At 34.6% G+C, this 19,967-nt stretch overlaps 1 protein-coding gene across 1 annotated transcript in view; it reads left to right on the forward strand.

The window, feature by feature from the left end:
- The window catches only part of ANXA10 (annexin A10), an 87,898-nt gene extending 68,440 nt beyond the window's left edge, over positions 1–19,458 (forward strand). The window contains exons 7-12 of the mRNA XM_032412710.1: positions 10,207–10,260; positions 10,357–10,450; positions 11,150–11,245; positions 13,611–13,669; positions 17,256–17,378; positions 19,390–19,458. Of these exons, the coding sequence (XP_032268601.1) occupies positions 10,207–10,260; positions 10,357–10,450; positions 11,150–11,245; positions 13,611–13,669; positions 17,256–17,378; positions 19,390–19,458 (495 nt within the window). The remainder of the gene's footprint in view (positions 1–10,206; positions 10,261–10,356; positions 10,451–11,149; positions 11,246–13,610; positions 13,670–17,255; positions 17,379–19,389) is intronic.
- Positions 19,459–19,967: the final 509 nt, after the last annotated feature.

Below are 19,967 nucleotides of genomic sequence, written 5' to 3' on the forward strand. Positions count from 1 at the left end.
CTCAGGTCATGATCCCAGGGTCCTGGGATCAAGCCCCGCATCAGGCTCCCTGCTCCGTGGGAAGCCTGCTTCTCCCTCTCCCACCCCCTCTGCTTCTGTTCCCTCTTTCGCTGTGTCTTTCTCTGTCAAATAAATAAATAAAATCTTTAAAAAAAAACTTCATGTTGTACTTCACACATATTTTGTATGATTGAATTCAAGAATTAATAAATATATTAGATTGGAGCACTAACTCTCCATTCATTACCAGACAACATGGATTTTACTTCTTTTTTATCCTTTTTATGCAGTATGGGTGTGTGTGCCCAAGTTATTATCAGTTTTGAATTAGGAATAAAAATTCCTAAGGAAAACATTGTTGAGGAAGCCAAGTATTAACTGCACCAGATCAAGGAGAGATTGGTAATTTGGACTGACTGGATTTCTTCAAATTGTTCACTTGAAAAAGGTGATATAGTACTAAGCAAATCCACTGATTTTCAATTAAATTAAAAATTTTCAGGAGCTCCTGGAGGGCTCACTCGGTTAAGTGTCTGCCTTCAGCTTGGGTCATGGTCCCAGAGTCCTTGTGATGAGCACCCAATGTCTTATGGAAGTGTTGAATCATTGTGTTGTGTACCTGAAACTAATATTATACTGTATATTAACTAACTGGAATTTAAACAAAAACTTTAAAAAAATTCTCTCAATTTAAAAAGGTCATAATTTTTTAATTTTCAACTAATGATGCTACAAAATATAAATTAAAACAACAGTTTCCCAGTCAGAAATTCATATTGGCATAGGCATTGCCCCTAATAAAGGAAAGCCAACGGTCCCATTGTAAATCCATGAGTTGCATCCTAGTATCAAACAAGTTTTTATTTTCTTAATATCCAAATAGAAATTTATTTCAATTTATTGATGAAAAATATACATTCTCTGGTAGGAAACAAAATGTATTTTATTAGGATAACTTTGCATTCCATTAAAGCTATATCACAGTCCAGCTTCTGCTCCCGAATCCTGCTTCCTTCCTCTCCCTTCCGTAAGTGTTTCTCCCAAGCCCACTCCATAATAAATAAGACACGTGCTGATCTCCATCTCGGAGTCAGCTTTCCAAGGAACCCAAAGGCTATACCCCCTCCTTGTAGAGACAAGGATACCCAGACTTAGAGGGATTACCATTACACATCTACTGAATGAGAGGGCCGATATGAAAAGAGGCCTAAGTACGCTATCACCCCATTGTTTAAATCTAATTTCTCCTGTCTTCAACCCCATTTGACTCCACTCCAGTTCTACTTCTATTTTGTAAAACATCAATGACCAGTATGCAAATAACCTCTTAATATCTCTGTGCCTCGTAAATGGTTGAGCTATAAACCACTTAAAAGTACTGACATCTCAGAATCAAGATTGCAGTGGATTTTTTTAAAGCAAAGATTCTTATATTCCAGAAAAAAAAAAAAAAACACCACACAGTTCTGAAAATTACGCATGACAGAAAATAAGTCATGGGGGAAATAATCAGTGAACAATGTTTTCTTAGTGTAATAGGGCAATCAATCGTATTCATAATTGCAGTTCCTTTTCTGTGAAATTAAACAATGCTTTATTATTGATAAAGTCTATATGTGAGTATGTGCATTTGTATATAAAGTAATATTATCTATATAGATATACATATTTTAAAACAACGCACTAATTTACGTCATCATGGGGTTTTATCTAATTTGGATTATGACTTTATAGTATAAAGTATTATTTATTAACTTCAATTTCTAGGGTTGGAACATTAAATTGTGTTTGTGTGTTTAACTTAGAAATAGCTTTTCAATGTAATAAAGTTTTCCTTCCAATAGAGAATATCAAAAAATGAGGGTGAACAGAGACCTAGATTTTATAAGAAGCCAAGGAAAATTAATAAAGTTTACTTAAAAATTAAAAACTTATAAGGTTTCACAGTACATTTCTCTTTTTTTTCTTTTAAGATTTTATTTATTTGATAGAGAGAGACACAGAGAGAGAGGGAACACAAGCAGGGGGAGTGGGAGAGGGAGAGGCGGGCTTCCCGCTGAGCGAGGAGCCCGATGCAGGGCTCGACCCCAGGACCCTGGGATCATGAACTGAGCCGAAGGCAGACACTTAACGATTGAGCCACCCAGGCGCCCACAGTACATTTCTCTTAAAATGTAAAACACACTCTACAAGTATAAAATAATATGCATTTCATAGAAAATACTTAAATTACAATAGAAAATGGAAGTAAAAAGAGGTATCTTAGTATAATCTCCTTTAATAGTCTTTTTGAAGATCAGAAGTCTCATGGTAATTCATAATGCTTATGCATAAATAATTATATATATAATTAAATGTATAATTTCTTTTAGATTTTTTTAATATTTTGAAGATTTCCCATTGACTCCCAACTTCTACATTAGTGGCTCTTCAGTTTTGAGCCTCTGATTTAACATTCGGATTAGTAAATCTAGAAAGTTGGGAAAAGATAAAAAGTGAATTAGGGAACTGAAAAAGTTTATCACTTCCCCTGACCACTATCTGTGGTATACACCACTTGAGAGAGAATCTGTCTAGACATTTTACAAAAAGGAAATGGAATTCCTTCCTAAAGGTTGTGCAGTTTAGACTGATGAGTTGCAACCAGATAACTGAGGGCTACTTCCGTGTAAACAAGTCTCTTCTACCCTATAGTTGGGATCATTATTCTCTCTCTCAATCTCTGTCTCTTTCTCTCTCTATTTCTGTCTGTCTCTGTCTTTCTTTTTCTCAATTTCCCTCATATATTTATATATATAAATGATAGATATTCTCTGTGTAAAACAAGGTATATATCTACATATCTTTTCCTCTTAACCATATTATAAGTCAGCTGTATGTTCTTTATTATTTTACCTTCTTGAGATTCAGATTAGGGAGATTTACTTTGTAAATTAAGGAATATGAACCCATTATTCTCTTAATTCCCTCTCAATACAAATATCCTAAAATTCTTCAATTATTGTAATTACATCCACTACTTCTCTCTGCATTTTATTTGATTTTCAGAATCAAAGTAAAGACTGTCTTTGGCTTTCATCTTTTTAACATCATGAAAATCAGGCACACCTCTTTTGTGAATTAATAGAGATTAAGGGAATTGGAGCATAGGAGCCTTAAGATATTCATGAAATGGAAAGTGTTGAAAATTATTGTCATATTTTCTGGGAGAGAAGATTTTTTACTTAATCTTTAAAGTATTTTCCAAAAAGGATATTTCTAATAAGGAAACAACTCAGCCAGAACACCTTCTTGAAAACTAATGCCAATCATTAAACGTGCTTACAACACTTCATGCATGCTTTTATTAACTAGATTTACGCTAGATCTAATTATCTGTCAAATAATAAAAAATTAATCACTTGGAGACTAATTAATCAGTATGTGCAAATCACACTGGAGATGATAAATGTTTTCACAGAAGGAGAGGAAACGACCCAATTGGATGCTTACTCTTCATCTTAGCTGTTAGGATTTTCCTTACAATGGTTTCTCAAACTTGTACAGTGAGATTTCTGGGGATGTTATTGCCATCAGATTTCAGTGATCATCTGTAGTCAACTTACCTGTTTCAAATATTTTCAGCTAGGTTTTCGTTCCCTTAATTTCTTCTTTCCACAGTTTTATTTTGCCCCAACCCAGATTCTGTACTCATTTATGCTATTTCTCTAGCATTTACATCAGTTGCACACACCATGCTGCTCTCTTAGGCTTTTTACATGACAAACCAGCTTGACTCTGCCTCGGTGGAAAAAGCTAAATCACAATTTACTTATTCACATTTTTTAATCCACCAGTCTGCTTAAAGTGCTTTTGGTAATTAACTGCACAAAGAAATGAACAGACAAGCACCATTTCAAGTTCAATGTCAAAACTTTTGTTTCAAAAAATATTTCAGATACAGAGAACTTCAGAAAATTCTTAAATATTTCTCACAAACTTTGTAAGGGTAGGTGTTTACTTAGCTATGTAGTTTAATTGGAAATCACTCAAAATCTCAATGATCCATAAAATTTTCCTACATCTACTAACTGATTTTTTTTATTATTTATTTTAATTCCAGTGTAGTTAACATATGGTGTTATATTAGTTTCAGCTCTCAATATAGTGATTCAACAATTTCATATATTGACTATTGAGTCCTCAAGATACTTACTCCTCAAGATAAGTGTATTCCTTATTGGCTAACTGAACATAATAATAAAAAAAAATAAGTGTACTCTTAATCCCCTTCACCTATTTCACCCATCCCCCACCCCCACATCTCCTCTGGTAACCATCCATTGGTTCTCTATAGTTAAGAGTCTGTTTTTTTTATTTGTCCCTTTTTTTTTTTGCCTTTGTTCATTTGTTTTGTTTCTTAAATTCCATGTGTGAGTGCAATCATGTGGTATTTGTCTTTCTCTGTCTGGCTTAGCATTATACTCTCTAGCTCCATTCATGTCATTGCAAACAGTAAGATCTCATTCTTTTTTATGCCTGAGTTAATATTCCATTGTGTATATACACCACATCTTCTTTATCCATTCATCTATTGATGGATACTTGGACTGCTTCCATAGTTTGGCTGTTGTAAATAATGCTGCAATAAACATAAGAGTGCATATATCCCTCCAAATTAGTGTTTTCATATTCTTTAGCTAAATACCCAGTAGTGTGATTAATGGATTGTAGGGTAGCTCTATTTTTAATTTCTTGAGGAACCACTATACTATTACACAGTGGCTGCACCAGTTGGCATTCCTACCAACAGTGCATCAGGGTTCCTTTTTCTCCACATCCATGCCAACACTTGTTTATTGAGGTTTTTATTTTAGCCATTCTGACAGGTGTGAGGTGATATCTAATTATGGTTTTGATTTGCATTTCCCTGATGATGAGTGATGTTGAGCATCTTTTCATGCATCTATTGGTCATGTGGATGTCTTCTTGGGAGAAGTGTCTGTTCAGGTCTTCTGCCCATTTTTTAATTAGATTACTTGGGTTTTTTGGTGTTGGGTTGTATAAGTTCTTTACGTCTTGGATACTAACCCTTTATTGGATATGTCATTTGGAAATATCTTCTCCCATTCAGTAGTTGTCTTTTAGTTTAGTTGGTTGTTTCCTTCAGTGTGCAGAAGCATTTTATTTTGATGTAGTCCCAATACTTTATTTTTTGCTTTTGTTTCCCTTGCCTCAGGAGACATATCTGGAAGGATGTTGTTATGGCCAATATCAGAGAAATTACTGCCTGTGCTCTCTTCTGGAATGTTTATGGTTTCATGTCTCACATTTATGTCCTTAATTCATTGAGTTTATTTTTGTATATGGTGCAAGAAAGTGGTCTAGTTTCATTCTTTCACATGCAGCTGTCCAGTTTTCCCAATACCATTTGTTGAAGAGACTGTCTTTTTCCCATTGGATATTCTTTCCTGCTTTGTTGAAGTTTAATTGACCAAGTAATTGTGGATTTATTTCTGGGCTTTCTATTCTGTTCCTTTGATCTACAGAAATCTGTTGCATTTCTATTACACTAATAATGAAGCAGCAGAAAGAGAAATTAAGAAAACAATGACATTCACAATTGCACAAAAAATAATAAGATACCTAGGAATAAACTTAACCAAGGAAGTGAAAGACCTATACTCTGAAAAATGTAAAACACTGATGAAAGAAATTGAAGAAAACACAAAGAAATGGAAAGACATTCCACGCTTATGGATTGCAAATATTGTTAAAATATCTATACTACCCAAAGCAATCTACAGATTTAATGCAATCCCTATCAAAATACCAACAACATTTTTTCATAGAACTAGAACAAACAATCTTAAAATTTATATGGAACCACAAAGGACCCCAAATAGTGAAAGCACTCTTGAAAAAGAAAAACAAAAGTGGAAGTATCATAATTCTAGACTTCAAGTTATATTACAAAGTTGGAGTAATACAACTGATCTTTGAATTCCGCTATCTAAAAGTCATTTCTTTAGCTTTCCTACATTCATTTAGTATTGATTCAATTAGTATTTGTCAAGTGCCTGCAATGTGCCAAGCATGATTCTAGGCAATAGGGAATTGTCAATGAACAAAAGAGACAAGGACCTCATCAGTGTTTAAGAAGCTTACAATCTAGTGGGGGAATAGGAACAATTCAAGAGAAATCTAATGAACAGTTACATTATATAGAATGTTAGAAGGCAGTGAAAGATATGGCAGAGCAGGATAATGGGGATAGAAATTGTTGGACTGGGCATAGTAGGTAGATTGCAATATTACATAGGTTGGTCAGGGAAATCTCATTGAGAAGATGAGATATGAGCAAACATCTGGAAAGAATGTGTCAGCAAATGAATGGTAATAATAGGGCATTCCAGGCAAAGGGAAAGTTAGGGGAAAGTTCTAAGGCAAGGGAGTGGCTGACAGTTGTGAAGAATAGCAAGAAGGCCAGCTGGTGCCTTCTGAGCAAGCCAAGAAAATGTTCTATAGTAGTGGTGAGTAATGTCAGAAAGTTCAAATCTGTGCCTTGTAAGGACTTTTGCTTCTGCTCTGAATGAAATGGAGAGAGGAAAATCATTACTGGATTTTGAGAAAAGGAATGATATGATTTTTTTTTAATATGTACAGTTTGTTGCATGGCAGTTATACCTCAATAAACCTGTTCATTAAGAAAACCAAACTCAATAACAAACCAAAGACTCTAATAACAAGAAAAAAGATATTTGAACATACATTTCACCAAAGATAAAGGGATGACTAGTATGTGAAAAGATGTTCAACATCATTGGTCTTTAAAACTATTGGTCTACTTTGAGAAAAGACATACACACAGAGACAACTCATTTAAATAAAAAAAATATTCACACTAGATGCAATGTTGAGGAAAAAGTAGGGAGACAGGATAGAAACAAGCCTGTAAGGATGCTATATCAGCAAAAAAAAAAAAAAAAAAAAGTCAAAATACAATATTAATTTGGACCTATAGGAAAGCTCTGGTAGTGATGAAAAGTGCCCAGATTCTGCATGTATTTTGAAGGTAGTGTCTATATTATTTCTTGAGGAACTGGATGTAGGATATAAAGTAAAAAAGAAGAAATAAAATGTTACTCAGTTTTTTAGTCTGAGCAGTAGGAACAGTGGAGTTGTCATAAACTGAAATGTGGAGGGTTATGGATATAAGAGGTTTTTAAGTTGGAGGGAGATCAGGAGATAGATTTTGAACATGTTGTGTCTAATATGTATATTAGAAATCCAAGTGAGGATGTTTGGTTGGCAAGTGGAATATATGCCCCTGACATTCAGATGGTAGATCTAAGCTAGTGATGTAAAATTGGGTATCATTACAACATAGATGGAATAGAAAGCCACATGAACAGTAAAGATTAACAAGGGAAGGATTGTACATGCAGACAAGAGCAGTACTAAAAACTGAGTACTACAACTTTCCAGTATTAAGAGATTGAAAAGTAAAAGGGGGACCAATACACAAGATGGAGAATGAGTAACCAGGGAAGTAGAAAGAAGGAAAATGAGAGTGCAGAATCCTGGAAGCCCAGTGATGAAGGCATAGCAAGGAGGAAAGAGTGAGCAATTGCATCAAATCCTACTGATATAGGTCAAATAAGATGAAGACTATGAATTGCCATACTAATGTTTTTGATACTGATATTCAAAAGAGTTCAAAGGAGAAGAAAAATGCCACGCTTTTAAGTTTTAAGGTTGGAATAGGCAAAGTCATCAGAAGATGGGATGAAGCACTCTTGACTATGAGTAAAAGAGAAAAGGCTCAACTAGAGATGGAATGAGAGTGGGCCTATGGAACTAAAGGACAGCCTGATGTCAAAATTCCACCAAAGCAAAACCATTTCTGAAGTGGAATTATGGCTATTGATTGAAATAGCAATGCTTCAGACATAAAGAAATCAGCAACAGTAAAACATGGCCTTGACGAAACTTATGTAACTAATTAGAACTGGTTACTGTTGTAAAGGAAGAGTCAACAGGAACATTCAAGAAGTTGGATATTGTTTATTCAATCCCCAACTTTTAAGATACGTAATCCATTATGATTCCCTAAAATTTGAAATATTTTACTACATTTGTGTAAAATATTGGTTAAGGAGAACTGGCTTTCCTTTTACCTCATGTTTTAAACTAAAAGGTTCAATAAAAATGTATCCAGTGTCTTGAAAAAAAAAAATTTGTATCAACTTTTCCTTAGGGGGACACCTCTAAGTGATACAGAACTTCTAAGTTATAATTAAAACATATTAAATTTTCCAGGGGTACAAATTTACTCACAAAAGTATGTAGTTTATTTATTTCTCTATGAATAAATTGATCTTTCTCATATGCTTCCAGCTTTGGATTAGCAAGGAAGAAAGCCTAATATTTAATTTAATAAACAAATTTAATTCATACAATACTTTGAATAGTCAATGTGAGTACGTGTTCAATATCATTTACACAGTTATTGATTTAAATACTCAACTCTCAGATTTCTGGCCCTGTTGGTGGAGAGGCATTTGTGTGTGGTTTAGGAGATATCTTTATGAGAGTGATAGTGCCTCAGATCGTGAAGATATTTTCGGCATCCTTGCTCATCTTGACTATGGAATGGTAGTTCTGAACAACTCTGGACATGCAGCTGATGAAATATAGATGTCCAGGGTATGAACATTTCTCATTATCAGCTTCCAAACCATGCAGCTTGTTAACTTATGATCCTTTTTCTGTCTCAATTTGGTCAGAGCCGAGTAACCTTCTATGATGGTTTAGCCTCATCTTTACTCTCACTGGAGCTGAAGAATCCCCTAAGTTCTAGGTCCCACACAGTCTGCCAATGTGGTCTACTTTATAGCTCTTGGCTACTGGAACAGTCTCTCCCTGCCATGGTCATAAATGACTCCATCTGTCAAGCTCCCCAGCCAGGTTCTCAGCTAGCATGCAAGTTCCTCCATCAGGAGCAGATAAGAAATTTGGGACCCATTAATGCTACTTAGGGATTGAGGTCAATTCAAAAAAGTTGTATTTAGGACTTTCCTCAGCCTGATCTTGCTATATCACTGAGTTCCTTGCAATGTGGGGCTATTTCCGAGTCCAAAATGATGATGGGAGCAGAAGCCACTGTATTCTCAGTGTTCTCTCAGCATAGGAAAGAAAGAAGAAAGAAAAAAGAAAGAAAGAAAGAAAGAGAGAGAGAGAGAGAAAGAAAGAAGAAAGAAAGAAAGAAAGAAAGAAAGAAAGAAAGAAAGAATAAGAAAGAAAGAAAGAAAGAAAGAAAGAAAGAAAGAAAGAAAGAAAGAATAAGAAAGAAAGAAAGAAAGAAAGAAAGAAAGAAAGAAAGAAAGAAAGAAAGAAAGAAAGAAAGAAAGAAAGAAAAGGGAAGGGGAGAGGAGAGAAGGGAAGGGAAGGGAAGAGAAGAGAACAGAAGAGAAGAGAAAGAAGAGAAGAGGAGAGAAGAAGAGAAGAGAAGAGAAAGAAGAGAAGAGAAGAGAAGAAAAGAGAAGAGAAGAGAAAAAAACATTCCCTCCAGATCTCAACCCAAAGGAACATTAAATGAACTATCTGATCACATATCTCTCCTAACTCTTCCCTCCACCCCTTATAGTCATAATCCTTGGAGACCAGAAGCTCCTGCACTGGCTAGCCCTCCTTCCATCCTGTTTGCAATGGACATCTCTGATCAACTTGACCATGTCTGTTCTTTATATGATAAATGGGTGGAGCAGTGGGCATGATACAAATTTGTAAAATATTCTTACTCCACAAAATCTGGATTTCATTATTATTTTATTGTTGCATGTATCCTATTTGACAAGTCAGAAACTGAATATTAACTCATTCTTTCTCTCTGAATTTTCACTCTAAAATGCTAAATCCATTTGTACTACCCACTGCCAGGCCTTGGATGCTCAGTTTGATGGGAAGAAGAAACTGCACAGAAGAGTGAAAAACATTTCAACATCTTTGAAAGATGACCACTGGTGCAAAGAAAAGATAAAACCCACATTTTTTAAAAAGACCTATGTTTCATATAGTATTCAACAAATGTAAACTCCAAATAATGATAGAATTTTCTTAGGAATTACCAATGTATTTGGTGGTTCAAAGATTTTTGTCCCAATAATCCTATATGGGTTGTTAATTAAGAAAATTTATAAAGGAAAACCTGTGCTTATTTTACAGGGAACCAGAGAGGAAGGATATTCAGACCCTGCTCTGGCTGCTCAGGATGCAATGGTAACAAGAACCAGAGCTCAGAGTGACTATGAAAACCCTTTGTTAAAATGGTCTGGGGTGGTTATGGGGCTACTTCCTAGCGGTATGATGTTTCAGGTCCTGTGGGAAGCCTGTCAGCAGAAGACAGGGGAACACAAAACCATGCTGCAAATGATCCTGTGCAACAAAAGTTATCAACAACTGTGGCTGGGTAATTATTAATCAGGTTTCTTTTCAGCTACTTAACTGATAGTATAATAGGAAGCAGGTAGTTAATTGGAAGGGAGAAAAAGGGAAATATTACACATAGAGGAAAGCCAGTCATCACAAAGGTACTTATTTTGAATTACATTTATACAGACATGTCTCATCTAATAACATTACTAAGGAATAAAATTTTCTTATAATTTTATTTTTTCCAAAAACTGAATTATATAAACTTTAAATACTGAATCTTTTAAAATCATCTCTGTTTCTGATGGAGAACTTACTCAAATAAATTAGCTATTTTCTATTAGGCATATTATATGTTTTCTTGAAGAGAATATAGTAAACATGGTTTAATTCGTCCATTACAAGTCAAAGAGATTATTATTAATGTCATGATTTGTGTGAAGCTGCCATATTTGTCTTAGAGGTGCACTCATATTAGTTTGCACATTGTTTGACCTCTATACTTTTCTGTTTCTTTTAGTTAAAAAAATTGTTTTATGTTTTTTTCTACATAAATAAAACGCTATAAAAAATTATAAAAGACAGCCTACTCCAACTCAACCTGTACCCCTATACTTTATTTACTTTCACTATTTGTAGCAATCTAATCAATATTTATATTTTAAATTTATAATATTTATATTTTAAATTTATAATATGTACAAAATCTCCTTTGAATTATATCAATTTGTTGAAGTTTTCCAGGAATTTCAAAATATTTCTGGGCAAGACATGGTAGATGCCATTAATGAATGCTATGATGGATACTTCCAAGAGTTGCTAGTTGCAATTGGTAAGTAATAATTTACTTGGTGCACAGCAGACCTTTGGTGTATAGCAGACCTTTCATTCCACAATAAATGCCGATTAGCTTGATTGAATTAAAGATGCATGACTTTGCTCTTCATTGAGTCACTTTCCCCTGAAGTTAATTATTTAGTAAGGATGTTAACTCTATAGAGGAAAGTACATTAACTCCTGATACAATGCACTAAACTGGCAACTTGGTAACTTTAATGAACAAATACCCTTCTCTAATAGTTGGTTCAACTTTCATACTGGGAAACTGAATTCTCAGATATTCTCTCAGGTAACTGGGATCTCATACCTTTAAATTCATTTTATATGTACTGATTTCCATTCTCTTGTTAAAGAGCAGATAAATGCTAGAAATATGGCTCCCTTTTCTCCAAGAGGAAGAGTTTTTTTTTTTTTTTTCATCATCTTTAATATTTTGCCTTTAGGGGTAAGTTCTACCATAAAAATTTACCAGGTTGTTACTCGGTAGTGATTTCTGCAGGCTACTGTGAGAGAGACATACCTCCATCTCTTTCCTAAGGAAAGATATCTTCCCATAGAGAGGAAAACAGTGGGAGCTATCCATAATGACTACTATTAAACTACTCATGCTGTACCTTGTGCTGTGCTATGACTTGACAGCATACATTGTAGGAACTACAAATGAAGGGTCTTTGTGAAATATCCCCAGACAGAACACACATCAAGTAATCACTTATATTTGTTGGATAAATGTACATTATGATTTTCCATTCCTAGAATGGCACAAACAGACATGGGCATTGGAGACAGTAGGGAACAGAATTTTTATAGCTTAGTTTGTAAAGGAGTTTTAAGCGAGGGTTCCATTAAAAAGGTTTGGTGGGTTCTATGAAATCCTTAAAACAGTATACAATATATGAATATGTGTGTGTTTTTCTGAGAATATGGTGCATTTATTGTGGCTAATTCTCAACATAATTTAATAACCACGTATCACATCACAACTCATTTAACAACAAAGGCCCAAGGAGGTTAATTGACTACTTCAAAGTCTATCAACTAATGAACTAAAGTTATGAAAAGCACTCATGTCATCTGAATTTCAAGATAGCTCTTTCCGCTATAGACCATACCACAAACAAAGCAGTGGGTGAGAGGAAATAAGGAAATGAGAAATACCAAAAAAAAATTTAACTGATTCATTCATTTATTCCATAAACATTTATTGAGTCATCTACTATTCTCTCTATTGATTCAGGCCCTGCAAATGGAACAGTAAAACAACAAAAATAACACCAAAACTCCTTCTCCTCAAAGTGCGCCACATTCTAGCAGTGACTCAAGAGTGCTATGAGGTTCACAGTTATAAATAAAAGTAAAAGATGAAGGCATGGTCTTACAATCTAAAATTATCATTTGAACTATAGAGAAAGCACTGTTGTGATGACTTTATTTTGCCCAAAAGTTATAGCCTCACATATGTTACTCGTTTATTTATTAACTTATTTACTTATTCAAATAAACATTATTGAATGTCAATAATCATCAACTGACCTCCATCAAGGACAACAGTTCACTAGGCTGTAAGTGGTTCTAATGCCATAATGCTTTTGATAAGATGACTCCTAACACTGGTCCAGGCCTCTTATCGCCCATCCATTTTTCTTTTTTTTAAGAGACCTCAGATTTGGGGTGCCTGGGTTGCTCAATTGGTTGAGCATCCAACACTTGGTTTCGGCTCAGGTCATGATCTCAGGGTCGTGAGATCCAGCCCCATGCAGCAGGCTCCACATTCAGTGGGGAATCTGCTTGAGATTCTCTCCCTCTGTCCCTTCCCCCACCCACTCTCTGTCTCTGTCTCTCTTTCTCTCTTTCAAATAAATTTAAAAATCTTTAAAAAGAAGAGAGAAGGACGTCAGATCTATTCATAAGTCTACAAGGGATTTAAAAATAGTGTTTGGGAAAATGAATCAATTGCATATTGAATTCTATAATAATAAAAATCTATAATAGTGGTGATAACCTGGGTCTCTTTGAAGCTTTATTTAACTTTCAGATAAAAGGGAAACATTTTTCTTCACTAGACACTGTGAAGGAACTAAGAGATCTCTAAGAGATAGAGATAGACTAAATGAAAATCTGAATGAGTCATTATAATATTGTTACTTTACATTTTTCTATAGGTTATGGTTTTACCACCATTCTAAATATTGAAATTTTACTACAATGTACAATGAGGGTCCCACATAGGACTCAAAAAGTTTCACTCTCCCAGGATTTTAACAGAAAAAAAGAAGTGTTTTCATTGTTTCCCAAATTCTGAAGAAAATATATATCGTCACTTTCAAACGTTCTTTTTTTTCTCTGATTTTTCCTAGTTCTCTGTGTTCGAGACAAACCAGCCTATTTTGCTTATAGACTGTATAGTGCAATCCATGTAAGTATGACCCACATATTTTTTAAATTTCCCCAGAAAATCATGTCTACTTTCTCAAAGCACTAGGTTTACTTTTATTATTTAAACATTTTTGAACTTGTATGCAAATATATTCATTTCAAACAAAATATGCTCAAGTGGAAAAAAAATGTATTATACACCAAAACGAGAACCACCAAATAAATAATGCTCTGCTTTCTGCATCGAATTGAGTTACCTGAGAAGTATGACTCTGTGGGGCCTATCTCCCCCACGTGCTTTAGCTCTTCTTAGCATATGAAGAAACTGGCAAATCCAAAAGCTTTTGTATTGTGCCAAAGGCCCTACTTCATACTTAATTCAAGTACAAAACATAAACTATCAAGCAGGAAATGTCAAAACATTATAAACCCTTAGTAAGAAATTACTACATTTCTGAAATTTAAAAATATGAAATAATGGCAGTGGTTATTTTTAAACCTAAAGTGTTATTTTAAAAAGTACTTTAAAAAGAGATGGCTGACAACAACAAACTCTAAATCTATTTTGTAATTAAATGAGAATGTTGTTCATAGTTCAGTGTGATAGTCAATCACACATCCTTTGGTACATTTATTTTTAAAGAAACAAACACTTAAATGCATGAAACAATGCACATTTTATCCATAATGTGCATAACACATTTTTAGAAAAAGAAAAGTTCTGATACAAATCATTATACATATATCATACCTTCAAAAACTCAGTGAAAATTATTTTTTTAAAAAGTCAGTAATACAGTAGTTTTAAGAGTCAGTGTTTTATCCTCAAAGTAATTTTTCCAGACCAACTTATTAAAAGTAGCTAGCATGCTGGGATAATATGATAATAGTCGAGAATATTTCTATTACATATCTTGTGTAAAGAGTATTTTTTATTTATGTACAAGAACCAACTTATGTATCCTCAAAACACATGTATCCTATGCTCACAGACTTCACTTCTATTTTTTTCTATTTCCAGGCAGAAAAAGCTGACTTGATTTAAAAAAATTTTAAATAATATATTGGACAATGTTATGGAATGATTTTAACAGTGTCCTTCTCCAAAAATAGAATGAAGTTTCACTTGTGAATGACCATGGAGAAATAAGCATAATTAGTCTGATTCTAAATCTGTCCAAATTGAGGCCTACTTATTCTAATAATAAATAAAAATTCTATTCCTTCTGTGTGTGTTTCAATGCAAAAATGAATATACATGTGCTCACAAGAGGAGGATTGTATATTTAAATAATTGAATTTTTGATATATGATGACCTCAAATGTAAAATATTGCTCAAAGCTGTTTATATTACCCTTAACCAAAGAAAACCTCAGGTATTTTTCTCTAGTGCACTTTAAGTGAATGATATATAACTTAAATATGGAAACTTGGGTAAATCATTTAATTTAATCACATCAAATTGTGAAAAGATTGCTTAGAGGTCTATATCCAAAACATTCAGACATCAAAAATTTTATTATCTTCAAAAATATATATATATACATATATTTATATTATGCTCACTGGCCACTGGATGTCCCCATTACTCCATTTGAAAAGACAAATTGAAATTGGTTTATAAAGCAATATTCTTTTCGGGAGCTAGTATACAAAAATTGATTTTTGTATTTTTCAGTATTTGAGTTTAAATCCAAAAATATTTCAAATACCTGGAATTTTTATTTTTACAATTTTTAGTAATAGACTGTGAAATAAAAATGTAATTGCTGTCTCACTCAGACATATCAAAGTTCATCTAACATAATTCAAAACCCACCTCCCTCCCTGGCCTAGAATTTTTACTAGAAAGAGCACATGATCAGATTTGTATTTTATAATGCAGTGTGAGGGACACTAGGCTAAAAGGAAGGAACTGTTGCAGAATCAGGAAGGAGAGAGTGTGAGGTTGGCCAGGTGGTAAAAGGAAGGAACTGTTGCAGAATCAGGAAGGAGGGAGTGTGAGGTTGGCCAGGTGGTAAAAGGAAGGAACTGTTGCAGAATCAGGAAGGAGAGAGTGTGAGGTTGGCCAGGTGGTAAAAGGAAGGAACTGTTGCAGAATCAGGGTGAAAGGATAAGGGCCAGCATCAAGGCAGTGACACTGGAAATAGATATGGGACATTTAAGAAGTAACATAGAAAGGGGATGTAGGAAGACCCTGAACTCACCTCCTCCCACCGACACACCAAATCTACACCTACATATAGAGCAATTCTGCCTGAAGAACTGAAAGCTGAACAGCTTCTGCACAACAAATAATGAAGGGTCCACACAGAGAAGGATAAGAGAGTTGGAGACGTAGTAACCTCTACACAAAGACCTATAGTAGGGAGGGATATCACTGAGGTGCCCATGCACAGACTCACCTGCCCTGGGCACAGTGAAGACACAGCAGTTTAAAGGGCAACTAGACTATAAGTAAAGGAAATCCATTCATTAACCTTAAAACATCCACCAAATGGGTGAGGAACTGTGGGAAGCCTCTCTAGGGTCATAGGTGTGAATGAGCACCAATTTTCACATTCCCCCTCCACCTTGATAGCAGAGACAGAAACAGGGTCCAGATGCTCTACCCGGCTTGCTAGGGTGGATTTCCAGATGCTCTACCCGGCTTGCTAGGGTGTGTACTGTTTTTCATACTGACTGCACACCAGCTTCAGCAGCCCCACCACAGGCAACATACAGATGGCCAACTGGCCAACAGGCCCATGAAAAGATGCTCAACATCACTCATCACCAGGGCCATGCAAATCAAAACCTCAGTGAGATATCACACCTGCCAGACTGGCTATTATCAAAAAGACAAAAAATAACATGTGTTGGCAAGAATGTGGAGAAAAGAGAATCCTCATACACTGTTGGTGTGAATGTAAATTGGTGCAGTCAATATGAAAAACAGTATTGAGTTTCCTGAAAAACTTAAAAATAGAACCACCATACAATCCAGCAATTCCACTTCTGAGTATTTACTCAAAGAAAACAAAAACACCAATTTGAAGAGATATAAGTGCCTCTATGTTCATTGTAGTATTATGTACAATAGCCAAGAAATAACCTATGTGTCCATCAATAAAGACTGTGTCACACACACACACACACACACACACACACACACACACTGGAATATTACTCAGCCATTAAAAAGAATGAAATCGTGCCATTTGCAACAACATGGATGGACCTAGAAGGTATTATGCTAAGTGAAATAAGTCAGAGAAAGACAAATACCATATTATTTCATTTATGTGTAGAAGCTAAAAAACAAAAATACTGAATCACTATGACGTACATCTGGAACTAAGAGGCAATAGTATGTCAATTATACTTCAACAAAATACATAAGTAAAGCAAGGGAAAGAAGTCAAATAGATAGAATACTTCACCGTATGTACACCGTATGAGAGAGGGAGAAGTCTCAGAGGAGACGGAGTCAGACTTCGGCCCCCACTCCCCCGATCGCCATGCCAGTGTTTGAAGAGTACAGGATGAATAAATGGCCACAGAAAAGAGGATGAGTCTGTATTAGATAGATTAACTTTAAACTACTGTTTTCTAATTTTTTTCTCTCCTATTCTGTATCTTTCAGGACTTCGGTTTCCATAATAAAACCGTAATCAGGATTCTAATCGCCAGAAGTGAAATAGATCTGATGACCATCAGGAAACGATACAAAGAAAGATACGGAAAATCCCTGTTTCATGACATCAAAGTAAATCTCCTACACGTGATTTATTTTGTCCCAGATTCTATCCTTTTTGAAACTGAAATAAGAGCGTTAATTTAAGTAACTTCGTGTTGGAATCTAAAAAGCGAACTATTCTGACAAAGATGATGTACTTTGGTACTTCAGACAGCCTTTAGTGTCTAGGTAGGTAGGTCAACCGGGGGCTACGTTAGGGAACCCCTTCACCTCAGTAACAGAATTTGTTTCTCTTCGATGTGTTTCAAACAAAAATTGTTGATGGAGTCATGTAAAACATTCCTCCCCTAATTGTGTAATTGTGCTTCGTGAGTTAAATTTTGAAGCATGATCAGTATCAGGAAAAATAACGTTGGGCAGTAAGGCTACACTAGTTGTGAAGGGGCTTCTTAGGTCAGTTCAGCTCTCGTACTGTCGCAGAACGCAGGGAAGCAGGTCGGATCCCATAAACCGGTAACTTGGAGGGATCTAACCCTGATAGTTATGTAAAATTCTATGCACCCCTATCCCTTTAGCCCTTGAAGGGCAAAGCAGCAATGATTCAGAAGTAAACAAACCAACTTACTCATTCTGATATGTCTAAATTTTATTCTGGATTTTGGTAAAACCTAGCAAAGCATTGGGGCTACATATGTAATTTTTGGCACCCAATCTAAAATTAAAATATTTGACCTCTCGTTCAAAAATTTATAAAGAATTTAGGGATGGCATCAGCAGAGCATTAAACCAAGCACAGGGCCCTGAGAATAAATCTTGCCTTATAATTTGCACATAGCTAAGTGCTGTTACCTGTTCACATGGCTTTACACTGAAATTTTCAATTGCATAAAATAGCTTTTTAGTTTATTAAAAGTGATCCAGAAGCAACTTGACAACCTAAGGACAAAAGGACCATAAAAAAACAGAAGACCCTGTAAGCCTTTGCATAGCCAAAGTGTTTTCTAAAAAGGCACTGCAGCAGTTAGGAGAAATTTTATTCCTTTGTTTTGATAAAACTCTCCTTGCACCTACCTTCAAAACCCTAAACTTTTAGTGGCAATAAACATTTCTCATTGAGAAATACATGTCATAGCTCATTTTCTAAATAAATAAACTAATTCTAACATATACACTGCAATTAACGAAGCCACCTCAAAGTCTACATGCAATTAATGTAACTTTATGATATGGATTTAAAACAGTGAATTGTAATTGCATGACTTTGTGTGAGAGAACATTAATATGATAGTTGATTTTTAACATAGGTTTTATAATTCCATTTATTTCTTACTATTATTGTTTTGAAAAACCTAGAAACTACAGAAGACCATAAAAAGAAGATAAAAATTGCCCTTTTTCTCCACCATAGACAATCAGTAATGAAATGTTATTGTAGGTGCTTTTTAAAAATATATGTAAACATTAGTATGTTTTACTACATAAAGGAATACTTTTATTGAATCATGGTATTCCACTGCATAAGTTATAAAATACATGAACTACCCCACATTATTAAATACTGCTTTTTACTTTTTCACTATTATATATAATGGTGTCTATATTTTTGAGTGTAAATTTTTGTGCTCTTCAATAATTGATCATTATCTCCTTAGGATATATTTCTTGAAGTAGAATTACTGCACTAGGAAGTATAAACATTTTTAAGTCTTTGGAGGCATATTGTCAATTTGCCCTCCAGACTCTCAACTGATTTATAACAATAATATTAAGACACTGCTTTTAAAGTTGAGGAGATTTAATTCTACTGTGAGTTATTCTTCTCATAAATACACATTAGGGTTCAATCAACTTTATATAAACCCTATTCTATTGACTATAACCATGGTATTATTTTTCAATAACTTCCCCTGGGAATAGTTCTCAGAACATATTAAATCTTTAGATGAAAAGAGTCAACAATTTCGGAAACGCTAATGGCCCATGGATCTTTCTCACTATAATTCAGAGGAATCATGCTTCTTTTTAGAAATACTATGACATTTTATTTCAAATACATTGTTTTTTTGTTTGTTTGTTTCAGAATTTTGCTTCAGGGCATTATGAGAAAGCTCTGCTTGCCATCTGTGCCGGGGATGCTGAAGACTACTAAGTCAAAAGAAGGATGTGGAGGACACGGCACTCCTATTTACAGACATGTCAAAATACAGAGTTTGTGATACGTTTGCCTTGTTAGATGCATTATAGCAGAACGACAGAATCATATTTTCTCTTCTATCTTTAAAATCATTCTAAGCCAAAAAAGAATCTATTGATAAAAGCATGTGAGACTGGATTTGTACTTATCATTCAAATCAGCAATTTACTAAATGGAATAATGAAACAATGGAATAATAAAAACAATTTCATTGAAATATATTTTATTTAAATGTGAATTGTCAATTCCCTACAACAAGAAAATCTGCTTACAGCTGTCCTTAGCATGCTTGGGAAGAGGAAAACATGGTGTGTGACCAACCCCCTTAGAGAAATTTTCAAGATTTTTGTACAAATGCAATAAAGCTAAAGTGAACATCTAAAGCTGCCTTTATTTAAAAGAAAATGAAGATATAAAACAGCAAAGTGCAGCCATATAGATGCTTGTCAGGCTTCGATATGTAA

This window comes from Phoca vitulina, unplaced genomic scaffold (genome assembly GCF_004348235.1).
Source record: "Phoca vitulina isolate PV1807 unplaced genomic scaffold, GSC_HSeal_1.0 scaffold14, whole genome shotgun sequence".
Lineage (NCBI taxonomy): Eukaryota > Metazoa > Chordata > Mammalia > Carnivora > Phocidae > Phoca > Phoca vitulina.